General features: G+C 41.1%; 1 protein-coding gene across 1 annotated transcript in view; it reads right to left on the bottom strand.

The window, feature by feature from the left end:
* The window catches only part of PHACTR3 (phosphatase and actin regulator 3), a gene marked incomplete at both ends in the record, with an annotated part of 104,279 nt that extends 100,753 nt beyond the window's left edge, over nt 1-3,526 (bottom strand). Inside the window, one exon of the mRNA XM_084296375.1 lies at nt 3,412-3,526. Coding sequence (XP_084152501.1) covers nt 3,412-3,526 — 115 coding nt within the window. The remainder of the gene's footprint in view (nt 1-3,411) is intronic.
* Between the last annotated feature and the right edge of the window lie 9,857 nt (nt 3,527-13,383).

Genomic DNA, 13,383 nt, shown 5'->3' with positions numbered 1-13,383 from the left:
CCTGCCTTTCTCACACTGTTTCCAGTATTCCCTATGCTAAGAATAGGAACTATATGTACCATTTAAATGCTGGAGGAAATTACCTATTTGTCAGTGGAGCCTGCCACAGATAACTTAGTCCATATTTTCTTCTCAACCATGGCTGTGGTGTCTTAATTGGTCACTGTGAGGAGCTGCTGTTTAATTAAAGTTGCATATGAAGAATCTAAATCAGCAAATTTGTATTTCTGTTTTAGAATAAGTAGCTATTAAGTGCCTCTAGTCTAGCTTACAGAACACCTTGTTTATTTTACTTACTACAGGAACATTTAATAAGATGTTAGTAATGTGCTTTTTGTTTTTTTTTTTTTTTTACATGTTATGAAATTCACTGTGGTCTGTAAAGATTACATCTCTTCTAGTAAACCAAGGTTATAGAATAGCTTTTCATTTCTACAGTGATTGCTTTGTAAAGAAAATCACAGTAAATAATAAACTTTATCATGAAGTCTTGATTGTTTAAGCCTTGGAGTAATTGCAGCTGCTGCTGACATCGGTCAGGATTGTGAATGTCCAGAACTTCTCACATTTTTTTTTCTACCTTCTTTCCTTTCATAGAAAAGATCTAAGGCTATTTGAACCAGACAGTTACTTAGTTATTTCATTGTGGAAGAAGAGCGAGTCCTTAAAAAAAAAAAAAAAAAAAAAAAAGCTTTTCTCACATGGGAAGTTCCCTTTGAGATTTGACCTCAAGCAACAGTTCATCAAATAATTGCAAATGAAAGCTAACCAGATGACAATAGGAAGGTGAACTGACACTTGCCATCTGCAGTCTGCTCATCCTAAGTTCCTTGAGTCTGATGTTGATATTGCTCAGTATCACCTAAAAAGACATTATATTGTCCAGTGATAAAGGCTTTTGAACTTGCAAGACAGCCAGCAAGTCTTGTAACCATGCTTTGTATAGTCAGTACAACTGTTAAGCCGGTGTTTTGAGAGAGAAAGGAAAATGAAGCATTGCATCAGAGAATTTTCTTAGATTAATACATGAAAATCACAAAGAGCTATATGCTTCCACCTCTACATTAGCAGTTTAGCATCATTCTCCTGGATAAGGCTTGGCTAAAAAAGAAACAAAAGTTATAATTCTTCTGGTCAAGAATATATATAAAATATATAAATAAAAAAGATATAAAACAAATAAACGTGAACACCAGGAAAATCTTTAGGAGATAGGTTGACTTCATCTACCACCACATTTCCAACCTTGATATCCTTTCATAGGGTAGACTTAGCCAAATGAATTGGTGCAGAATAATTCTTGACCTCGTCATGCATTCAAGACAATGTTGCAAAACAAGACTAAATCTCTGGTGAGAATACAGCATTATTCCAATGCCATACAAAAGTTGAATTGTTTTTGTAGTGACTCTTCAGTGACTATTGTTTTGCTATTAGCTTATTTGTCTTTATGATTTAACCATATATGAAAATGCCTGCTTATGCATTTCATTATGCATTATGTTCATTATTAAACAAACAAGGAATCCTGCACGTTCAAACTTACTTCTCTACAAGACTTGTCTGTGAGCAGGATTGGGATATAAACACAAACTTCTTACCATTTAGTGTTCCTAAGACTTTCTTTTGACTTGAGAGTCTATAGATGATTATGTTGATAATCTAATGACAATGACAAAGTTGTTTTCCAGAATAACATCATGAAATAAAGTACAATGGTAGTTTAGCATATAGAATGCTTACAGTATTATAAATTACGTTTCAGATTTTTGAGTAGCTGATTGCATTAAATTACTCAGAGTGATTACTTACAATATGGGTAAAATATTATTTAAATAAGTAATTTGTGTTCATTTTATTAGTTTAAAACATACAGGTGCTCAATACTAATTGATAAGCAAATTTAAATTAGTATATGGAAAACCTGAAAAGCTTACCAAACACACTAACTCTACTACCAACTATTTATACCTACCTGGACAAAACCCATAGTCATTTATCACCTTTTGTTTCTCTCCACGTATTGTATGTATACAATGATACCATAAAAGACATCTTTTCTTGCATATTAGTATAGCTTCTGCCATGCAATGGGACACTGTCTTATCTGATGAAATCTGTATTGGGGGGAAAAATGCTGCTTAGTATTGGTAGCTCCTTCTCCTTACAAAAAGTAGAATGTTTATATCTTTGTCTACGTGTCGGACATGTTGTGTACTTTCTTTGTTGTATATTTTACAAAGGTCAAAATAATTGATTAGCAGAAAATAACACAGAGGATTAAAAGTGAGATTGCATATATCTTCTTTTCATTAGCCACTTCTCCTTTCAGAAATCAAACGGCAGAAACATACATTCCTTTCAGGCAAGATTGCCCCTTTGGGAGTGAGTCGAGCAGTTCACGTTAGAAGAGTCCTTTGTTCCCTTTACTTAGGGTATCGGAACAGTTGGGCATCAGAGATAAATCATCTATTGTTTTCCTTAATTTAATTTGTGTTTCACTCCAGAGCAAGGTGCTCAGAATTACTTGAGAAGACAAATAAATGAGAAAACTTAAAATAGTTAAATATTAATATTCTCATTGGCTCAAAAGGAAGCAGTGTAGCCAGTTTATCAAAAAACCTGGAATATTTTATTTACTCAGTAACCTGACAAGGGCCAGAACTAAAGTTCAGTCCAAGACTGCATCCAGGGACTGTCTCTTTCAGCCTGATGGTACCTGACCCAAACACCAAAGCCATTCCTAGCTTTAGAATTCATTGTAACAGGCAGAGATGATCAACACCCTGTTCATTGTGTTCTGCTATGTTGATTACTCCTTTTCTCCCAGCAAAACCTTCCAGCTCTAGCATGAAGATCTATTCATATGGCCCAGTGCTTTTTGCCTTTGCTTCCAGCTTGTTGTTGGGCCTCTCCTTGCAATCACATCACATTAAAGTGATGCTGTTATTTGTTGTTCCCCCCCCCCTCTCTCTAAAGGGGACATCGCTGCTTAGATTCTGACAACGTGAAACGACTGAGTCACCACCAACAGACATTTACAATTATTCCTCAAAGCGAAGTTAAGCTGAAAACATCATTAAGAAAAAAAAAAAAAAAAAAAAAAAAAAAAACACCTCATCACCACACCTCAAAAAAAAACACCTCAGCACCGCCGATTGAGCTGCGTGCCCCCAGCACCCCCCTCCGCGACCACGCTCCCTAAGCCGATTACACCGCTCCCCGCCAGGCGAAAATCACCTTCGGGGGGCAGAAAGCCCCTCGGGCCGCCTCGGCTTCCCCCATCTCCATGGTGACCCCGCTCCCCCCCGCCCTGCCCCGCAGCGCCCCGCTGCCCGCCGGCCGCCTCGCCCCGCCGCTCCCCGGGGGCTGCCGGTGCCCGGAGCGGGGCGGGGGGCTCGGGGCCGTTACCTGCGGGCTCCCCGGCGGCGGCGGCGGCAGCGGCGGGCTCGGTGAGGACGCTGGGGTCGCTGTGCGACCTGCCCCGCGGGGGGAAGCAGCCGGTGCCTTCTTCCGACGCGGCCATCGGGCGGGGGGGGAGCTCAGGGGCGGGCCGAGGCGCTCATGGAGCCGGCGGCGGCCGGGGGATGAAGGGGGTGGAGGGGAGAGGGGGGGAGAGAACAACGGGAACGGGGGCACGGGGCGGGGGGCGTCAGCCGGGCAGCGCCAGCCGCGGCAGCATCCTCCCCGGCGCCGTCGAGCGGGCTGCGGCGGGGCGCCTCCGCCGGCAAGCGGCAGCTCGGGGGGCGGCTCCGGCCGCCTCAGGGGGGCGGCTGGGCCATGCCGCCGGCCGGGCTGGGGATGAGCCGGGCAGCCAGCCGCCGGCCCGGCCCCCCGCCGGCACCTCCCGGGCTGCCCCCCCCCGCCGAGCGCCGCTGCCGGGGCCGCCTCAAGGCGCCGCGCATCGGGATTCTCCCATCGTGCCCCGCGAGCGGCACGCTGACGTCACGGCGGGGCGGGGGGCGTTGGAGTTGGGAGGGGTGGGGGGGGGGGGGGGGAGCGCCGCACCTGCACCGCACAAAGGCGGAGGGAGCCGCAGGTGCGCGCCGCCGCCGCGCGGCCCCGCCCCGCTCCGCCGCGGGGCACGTGACGTGGGGAGGGGCCGCGCGGGCCGCCCCGCCTCAGCCGCGGGCTGCCTGAGGGGAGCACCGTGAGGGGAGTTTTCACCCCTCCGCCTCTGGAAGTTGCCACGGCCGGGGGCTGAACGGCACCTCCGCTCGGGAGGAGGGTCCCTGGGCGCTCATTTCAGTCATTTCTGAAAGCTCGGGGCAAATGGAGCAGTTTGGTGTTGGTTTAATAATTAAATCTGGCATGTCTATAATACGAAGTCCCCTTGTCCTTTTGTCTTGGAGGGGTTTCAGTTGACCGAGTGCATGCCTTGCTATAGGCAGTTGTTGTGGGACTGGGTGTTCCCCGAGGTTGGTGTGGCCCCAGTACAGCTGTCCTGGTGGTCTGCTCGGGGCTGGGGCAAGCTGTTGGCATAGCGGCACTCGGGTACCCCACGATAACAAAAGTTGAATAAAACATTTATAGCAAAATATCAATGAAGTCCTCGTTCAATGAGTACTGTCCCCTCTGGCTTTGCTTAAGGCAGATCCAAAGGAAAAAGTAGCGTGTAGGGTAATGTAATCAAAGCCGCACCCTAATGTGATGGAGTAAATTAAGGCAGTGAGGGTATTTGATAGCTTTCTGAGAGCGTAATGTTACTATCTTGACACATCTTCAATGTCAATTATTGTAATTTCTTCCAAGCCTTTTGAGTTAAACGGCTCATCATAATTCCAAAAGGACAGCTAAATGAGCCATTTTTATCACACTATAAAACATTCCCAAGGAATCAAATAAACAATTAAAACCAGAACATTTTGTTTAAGGGATGGTTTAAAGATATTACAATGTTATTTTGTACTCTTTTTCTCCTAGAGCCAAGCTTTTGAGTTGCCATGACTCAACTTTGAAAGGCAGTCATGAACTCTAAAATAGACTTTTCTGTGGATACAGAGAGCCGTCTGACATAGGTACTGAGTCCAGTTCTCAAGACAGAAATCTACCCCATATGGTAAAATAATAAGCCAAGTCTTCTGTCTAGTCCTAAAAAGTCATAAGTTTTATTTCTTTTCTTTAGGTAGCTTTTGGGTCATGCTAGAAAATGTTGATTATTTCTAGTGAATTCTATGAAGTTCTGTCTGTACTAATTGATGCCCCTTCCTTCTGCAGTGAAGAATCATATTGATTTCTGGTATAAAATGTGGAGTTCCATGTCAGATTTAGGCACAAGAACAAGACAAATGTATTAAAATAGTTTAAACCCAAGAAAGAATATCTCCAATATGATGTTAGTAACCTCTAGAAACACAAGACAAACAAGATGTTTGTTTTATTTTAACCAACGCGCATATCACTTGCCTCTGTAGAGGGCACTTGATAGGGTCCCCATGGATCATAAAATATTGTCAGGTAGAAATCAGCCAAACAAGGCTAGGATCCGCCTTGCTGATTCAACTTAGTTAAAACATTTCATTGTCTCTCATTCCTGCCAAGCCAAGCATCAAGAGGCTCAGTTTGGGAATAAATCCTAGGCGTTGTGCGTGCCAGCTGACAGAGCTGCCCCTAGGCCACCTTGTTTCCAAATGAGCCATCATCACATTTGGGAGAGAGGGTACAAGAAAAAAATGAGTTGTGTTAAATTGTTTAAGCCTACATTGCTAAATAAAGTCTGTTGTGTAAAAATTATGCATGATTGCATTTCTTTTTGTTTCACGTTTCATGTATAATAATTACGACGATGATGATGGTAATGCATCTATGTGTACTTTTCATTTCCTGACGTTAAAGTGGGTACGACGTTCTTTCTGGGGGCAAACCAAATCCTTTGACAGGAAAAATAAATGTGAGGTAAAGTGTTTTCTTCACATCAAAGGACCAATGCCAAAAGGAACAGAGCAGTTTCACAGAAGTAAATAAAAGTTGATAGAGGCAAGCACCAACCAATGTATTGTATGTACACTGATTTATAAATCCCTCTGAAATTAAAATGAAACTAAGCCTGGTTCTAGCTGTGGGTATTAACACTTGAAAAATTTGCCCTTAAGTTCCCTTTTGCTGTGTGATATTCCATAAATGTCTCAAAAACAAATATTTGCAGGATTGGAACAACTCTTAGTAGTAACATGATTTTCCTTTTATTTGCTGACTGTAGCAGTCTTGTGGTAAACAAGTTTGCAACATTTTCCAAGAAAGTACAATGATCTGATATCTTTATTTCCCTCTCAGAGGATCTGTAGCCTTTGATATTTACGATGAAGAGTTATGAAAGTTTTCAAGCTTAGTGGCAGATATTTTTGCAATTGGAGTCCATTCAGCTGGAAAAAAAAAAAAAAGCTTCTTAAAATGACATATTCACGTAAGGAACACAAAGGGGAAAACATATTTTGCTTGATGCATATTCTCCAAGCAAACTAATGCATATGCACTTGATGTACCTTCCCTTGATAATTTATAGAAAAGGAATGATACAAGTGGTTGGCATGGTTAGAGTCTTCTGTTTCTTAGACAGCTGAACTTCTGTTTCATGATCTAGCTATGTAGAGAGAAATCCTAAGTTGTGTTAGAAAGAAATAATTCTCTGAAGAGAAGGAAAAAATAGGTGAGTCATGTCAGTACTGTTTCTCTTGATTCAGCAGAATATTAAACAGCCTCATTGTTGGCAATCTGAAGACTGTAGATAGCTCTCATCTTTCTGTGCTGTTATTTAGAAAAAATCAGTTCAGAATACATTTGGATCAACAGCATCATCTTTCATGTTAAAATTGTTTTGATGACCAAGGGACAAATAGCCTTGCTCAGAGAAGTTTTCTTAGATGCAGCACAAGAAAGCATTTGTTCTGTTGCTTATGAGTCTTAACCTATTTTTTTGAGATTTTTTGCCAGCCTGCTGTGGTTCAGTATGCTTATACTAACAACAAAGAGGAGCATTCCAGTGCTTAAAAGGCTCTTGTCTCTATTTACTTCATGTTTGTGTATTTTTCTTCCTCAAATGCATTCGTGGTAAAGAGGGCATAGGGCCTATTTTGAGCCTTTATTTGTCAAGAAGATAAATGCACATCACTGAGTAAACATAGAAGTATCATTCTGCAGTCACAACTTTGTCAGCACAAAGACTTGAAAGATGTCTTCTCCAAAGCATGATGATGTAGTTGCTACTATAGAAGGCAAATAAAAAATGAATAAGCCTGAGGGACTTGTTTATTGGTGGTTTCACGTGCATGTTCATATTTAACATCTCGGATACTCAGGAGCTATTCTGGGAATCACCCATCTGATTTTCTGATTTTCATGTTTGCTTTCTTCCACAGCTCTAGTGCTCTGTCTGTCATTTTATAAGTGAAGAAGAGGTGGGCAAGAAATGTGAGGCAAGACACTGAGCTCTGCTGCCTGCCTTCTTGACAAACAGCTCTTCTCACACAGTCCTTCTAAGCCTCTGTGCAATGGCAAAGGGAGGCTGAACATCTACTCTGTAACCCTGATTCCAAACTGTGCGGCTTATAATAGTAACAGCAGCGTCACATCTGTGGTGAGGGAACTCCTATCTGTGCCACACAAAGGCCCAGGGGGAGTTTTAGGGACGTGATTGCTGTGCCTAGTAGCTGTGTGTAAGGAGCAAGGAGCAGGCAGCTGTGTGGGGAAAGTGGGGAGGACCCCTGCAGTGCTGTCGAGGCCAGTGATGCCAGGGGAGATGCGTGTGGAAGCATAGCTTCTGCCAGTTCAGGCTTCGAGGGGATGAGTCTCTCTTTCCATTTTTCTCCCCTTCAGACTTCAAAACAGCTGAGTAAAAGGGGAGTATGCACAACTCCCATGGCAGGTCCAAATCTTCTTCCTTTCTTCATTACCTTTGGGGAATGAATATTCTGTTTTATGCGTCTATTTTATAGGCACAGTTTTCTCAAGGAATGCAGCTGGAAGTTCCTCATCATTCTCATTTGCATCCTCTAAGTATTCCATGGCCCTTCTCAGATATCCAAAAATATGAAAAACTGCAGACATGGGGGGTCTGAGAGCTATGGCCAGCGTCACTTGGATGGTAGGCTGTACTCATCAATATGGGAAAACCCATGGACATGTTTCTTATCACACCCACAGTCTGGGATGACAAGAATGGCCTCATCCCCTGGGAGGGAACCTTCCCACTGCCTTCATTTTGCCCTCCCTGCAGGTCAGGAGCTGAGAGAATGAACGATTGACTTGATCAGAACTCTTAATAAACAAGGTCTAAATTAGCTGCGCAGTATCTCTTTTGAGATGATAATTGTGTATTATGTGGCTCTTCAGAAGCCATAGTTTTGGGTTCCAATTCTCCTACTCGGCTGTTACCCAGTGGAGCAGAAGGGGCAGTGGAGCTGCAGGACGTGGGACTCATTTAAGAGAATTAAACTTGACTTTTTTGCTTCCCTCCGGAGGAACGCAGTTGTTCAGTCTCTGTGGTACTTAATCTTTTGTACTTGTCTGAGTACTCCTGTGTGCTTCTTGGTTTTATATATGTCTGGGTTAGAGTATACTTTAGGATGACTCCATCCGTTCAATTTACTGCTCACTAATTCCTGAAGGAAAAGTTGAGAAGGGAAAGAAGATAGCAAATATTTTCAAATAATTTTCTGGAATTTTAAATTTTTGATTACTTTGAAGGAAAATACAGACTGAATAACATTTCTACTAATATACAGTGAAGTTGCTGCTTTGTAAAAGATAAAGTGAGTACTTAGAGTTTTCCATCCTCATTTAGGCAAAATATGCATGTGCAGTAAGATTATTGCTACGGACATTGTGCTTCTGCTCTTTTGCAGATGTAGTAAGTCATGTTGAGAAATCATTCTTCAGCAAAAACTGAGCAAAATCTTTTTTACTTTTTCAGTACCATTTTTTTGACAGCTGTGAATGTTGCCGTGACAGCAGGCAATCTTAAAACATTCTGCTCACCTACAGTATTACAGTTTAGTATGTTGCTTCCTAATGGCACAGGTGCCATCTTGCTGCAAATTTTGGAAGGGCAGGCTTCTTAGCAATTTGAAGACAATTTGTTTGGTGGACAGAAGTAGTGGTTGTTTTTCTAGGATTGTTTTTAATGGTGAAGTTTTAACCTGAAAAGTTAGCCCCAAACAGAATTAGTTAGATGTTCTGTTCTATGACTTCAAAGATGGAGACTATGGCATTGACATAAGGAAAATATTAAATAAAAATAAAAATAAAAATAAAATATGGAAATCTTTGTAGTGCAGTTCTGCTGTAAAATGCACTTTGCCAGCTTGGCTTCTGGACAGCAGTAGGCTGTAGTCAGGTGAACACCTTCAGACTAAGCATCTTAACTAAGGAGAGAACATCTGTTTAATACAGTCTGGGACAACAGTTAACATGATATGGGGATTTCAACAACAATTTAGTTTCAGAAGTTCTGCTTTGTCCTTCTTGATCTGTGCAGGGTAGTTTGCTGTCTCTCTCAGTTGTGCTGGTATAATTGTGAGACTGTGATATCAACTGGATCAATGAAAAGACCAAGTTAAAAACCAGTCCCGTCCCTTTAGTACTACTTCTAACATGGCTTATGTCAGTGATCAGATTTTCTGTAAGGTCATGTGAAGAGTTGCATCAGCACAATTGGCAGGGTTGCAAATTACTAGCTCTGCAGGGTCTGTTGTGCAAAAATAATTTATGGGGATTTTGTTGGCAAAGTCCTCTTACCATGTAATTACATTGAAAGTAGCATTCTAACAAAGCAGGCTTAGCACTCACCAATGCATTGAGGAAACACTCTAAAATACTGTAGTGAGGAGCGGATTTAAGGGAGTGCTGCCTCTGTGTTTGAAGGACATTGGATGTGGCTCTGAAATTTATTCTGCAAGGCCAAGAGCCCCAACTGCTTCCAGCATTTCAAAGCTGTTGGCATCATCCATTGTGAAGCCAGAGCAACAAGGAAAATCCACATATTGTCAGATGCTTGTCTCACAAACGTGTAACATTTGGGTTGTATACCACCTGAGTGACCTCTGTGCAAGTGTACAGCAATGTTAGGTAACTGGGAAAGGGTGCCAGTTTACACAAAAAGCAGTACAAGGAATGGTACTAAAAGCAGAGACATGGGTAAACTGGAATATGGGATGGGATTTAGAGCTTGTTCCCAAAGCTTTTCAAGTTAAGAGTCACATTGTTTTCAGTTAGAGGTCATCCCTACTGCACACCTCTCGTTGTTATACAAATGTGTCCTAGGTCTGGTTATTAAAAAGTGCACTGGAAAAGAATTCCCAAGATCAATTTAATATCGTCAGAGAACATATAGATATTTTCAGGCCTCTCTCCTACAAACTACTTCTGCAAGGCTATGTCCTTCAAATGCTAAGGTCCAGTTGCAGAACTAGGTTTTTTATTATTAATGTGCAGTCTAAAAATATGCTTTAATTTAACCCAATTTGAAATACAGAGACCTTGAACACTATTATTGGCCAAGTATGCAAATAATTATGTACATGAATGGCTTATAAATCTCAGTAGTCATTTGTAGGCATGCATATTGGAGGAAGATGTCCATATATCTACAGCTAAGGATTTTATGACCCGTAGGATTTATATGTAGGTAATTATATCCTTGGTTTGTGAGCTAACAGACTGGGGGGAGGGATGGTGTTGTGTGTTTTGTTTTGTTTATTTTTATTCCCTATAAAAAATAAAGTGGAAATATTTCAGAATTTATTTTAGAGAATGGCAAGTCTAATCAGATCAGTCAGGAAAGATATCGGTAGGTTTACTTTATCAAAAATCATTCAGAAGACGTGAATTATTTTAACATTTTGTCTTCTCTTCCCTTGGTTTTGTGACTGTTGCAAAAATTCTGACTATTAATGCATTTTGAACAGAACTTGTCAAAAATATTTTTTTTTCTCTATTTGTAAAGATGTCATATGTGTGCATCTGAATGGTACAGTATGTACATGTTAAATCTTCATGTAGGCCTCCAGCTGGACTTGTTGAATAGCAGACCAGCTGACAATGTAAGAATGTCTCAACTTGTGTATTTTGCTCAACACAAATGTCATATTAATACTGTAAATGAAAATATTTCCAATTCTGTAGAAGACAGTTACTTGGTCCAGGCTTGGGTCCGTTTATTATTACTATTATTTTTCACCTGCATTTTCCTCTTCAGAACAACGAGGACTTCTGCTTAAGACTATGGGGAACTCTATTTAATTATTATTGGCAGTCTGCAGTCCTTTGTGCTGTCAAGAAACTCATGATGCTAATGGATGATACCGCAAGCACTCAGTAGTGGTTTTATCCTCAGTGGTTTGTGCTTTCTTTGGTTGAATAAATATCTGATGGAGTTGAGAGAATATGCTATGAAACATAACTGTATACAGGAAATTATTGGCAGCCCTACCAGGGAGCCATAGGAATTACATCATTATTTTAAAGGTTAATTTTGCCATTGAGCCTTTATTAATGCATCTAAAGTAATGAATATCAAAGTACAATTTATTTTTGTTGACACTTTACAACAGCAGTGTTAGCACGCCAATGGTTGTGGAAACGTGTCAGTTACTACGAGTTGGAGGTAATAGTCTCCAGTCAGTCTCCTATATACCAGCACTTCAGAGGTCTGGAGAAAGTTGTCAATGACAGAAGCAATTCTGTATCACAGCAGTATCTGGGGGGTTCCCAACCCATTATGGGCCTCTGATACAGTTATCATGATGGAGGTTGAGAAGTACTGGCAGACTTAACTGAGTTTTTACTGTATCAAGGATTCTACAGACATAGACTTTTCAAAATATCCCAAATTACCTGGATGTGTATTGAATTAGAGCAGTAATTTTTACAAGCCAAGTAGCAACCTTGCTTCATCTGTAGACATTCAAATGAGTTTAGAAATCTCCCTCTACTCCCATCCCAGATTGTGCAAGTACAGCAGAAACTTTCAAACATGTCTTTCTTTGAAGAAAGAAAAAAAATATTTTCCTTATATTTCTAGTGTAATAGTGAGTGGAAAGACCTGTTTTTTCACTGGGGTAATTATGCTAAGAATAGCTCTGCCGAGATGGAACAAAGTCCTGCCAGGCCTGTGTCCTGCCAGAGGCAGACCAAGCAGATACCATGGGCAGGCATATCTGATATTTCTTCCTAATGCTCCTCAGCTATTTCAGTCTTCTCATGCTGGGTGAGAACATCTTGGTGTATATCTGTCCCAAATTCTTGCCTGGTCTCTCCCCTAAACCCTTGCAAATTTCTAGCAGCCACAATACGCTTTGGCAAGGAGTTCTGCATGTTTGCTACCCATTTCATGAAGGCCCACTAAACTGCATTTGTTTTGAACCCTGATTTTGGTCATTTTATTTACTATCCTCTAGTCACCTGCTTACCATTCCATTGATAGCAATTGATCTATTATCTCTCAATAACTGGCAGCTGCAGAACAGATTGTGTCAACAAATATTCTGCTTCTTAGGAAGGTGTTGAAAACTAAGGAAAGTGATTGGTAGTACGTAGTAGTAAGTGAAAGGTGTTGACTATAATAGTGAGCAAGGACCTAGTATGATTGGGAGAAAAAGGTAGTCCTTGCAATAATATGGTGCACTCTGTGGATATGTTGATAGACTATTTTGTGTTATTTCAGTCTCTACAGTCACCATATAGCCTCTTCCTTGTCTCATTGGTTAGTACCCAAAAAATAAAATCTAGGTCTGAAAGGAGATTTCTAATTTAAAGGTTTTTTTGTGTGTGTGTGTGTTGTTTTTTTTTTTTTGTTTGTTTGTTTCTTTTTCATGTCCTGCCTTGTGCTGTCTACATTTGGGTTCTCCTTCAAAAATAAATTCTTCAGTAGGGTCAACTCATGCCACTCTAGCCTTATTGCTTTTATTTAATTAAACACATGCTCTTAAGTTACTGTTTTTATGTTGACTTCTGTGCCTTCAGTGAGAAAGAGAATTATTGCCCCTTTTACTAAATAGTAAATAATAACAGCTACTACAGCTAATGTGTATTATCCCATAAGGGGGAGAAGGGATGTCTTCATGCCTGAACAAGTGGTTCATATGTCTTACTATTGGCTGTCCTCATTTTATTCTTTTAAGGGAGTAGAAAAGAAGTCATGTCTTTGTATTTATTTATTTTTTCTTAATTTTGGATTGCTAGTCTGCTACAGCTAGCAGTTATCAGACCCTAATTTTTTGGCCTTGATACCACAGAAACACTGTGTTTACCATACCGTGGATAGTTCTTCCTACTTTAGCCCATGTTCTGTATTGGAATTTGTGTTTGTGTGGTTTATTTTTTCAGGACTGGTCCTTCAGTGCCAATCCAGTCAAGGATGCAATTCTTCCCAACATATTATAGCTGACT

Source organism: Netta rufina, assembly GCF_964035555.1.
Source record: "Netta rufina genome assembly, chromosome: 16".
In the NCBI taxonomy this organism is placed as follows: Eukaryota; Metazoa; Chordata; class Aves; order Anseriformes; family Anatidae; genus Netta; species Netta rufina.
This window is presented reverse-complemented; position numbering and strand designations above follow the sequence as displayed.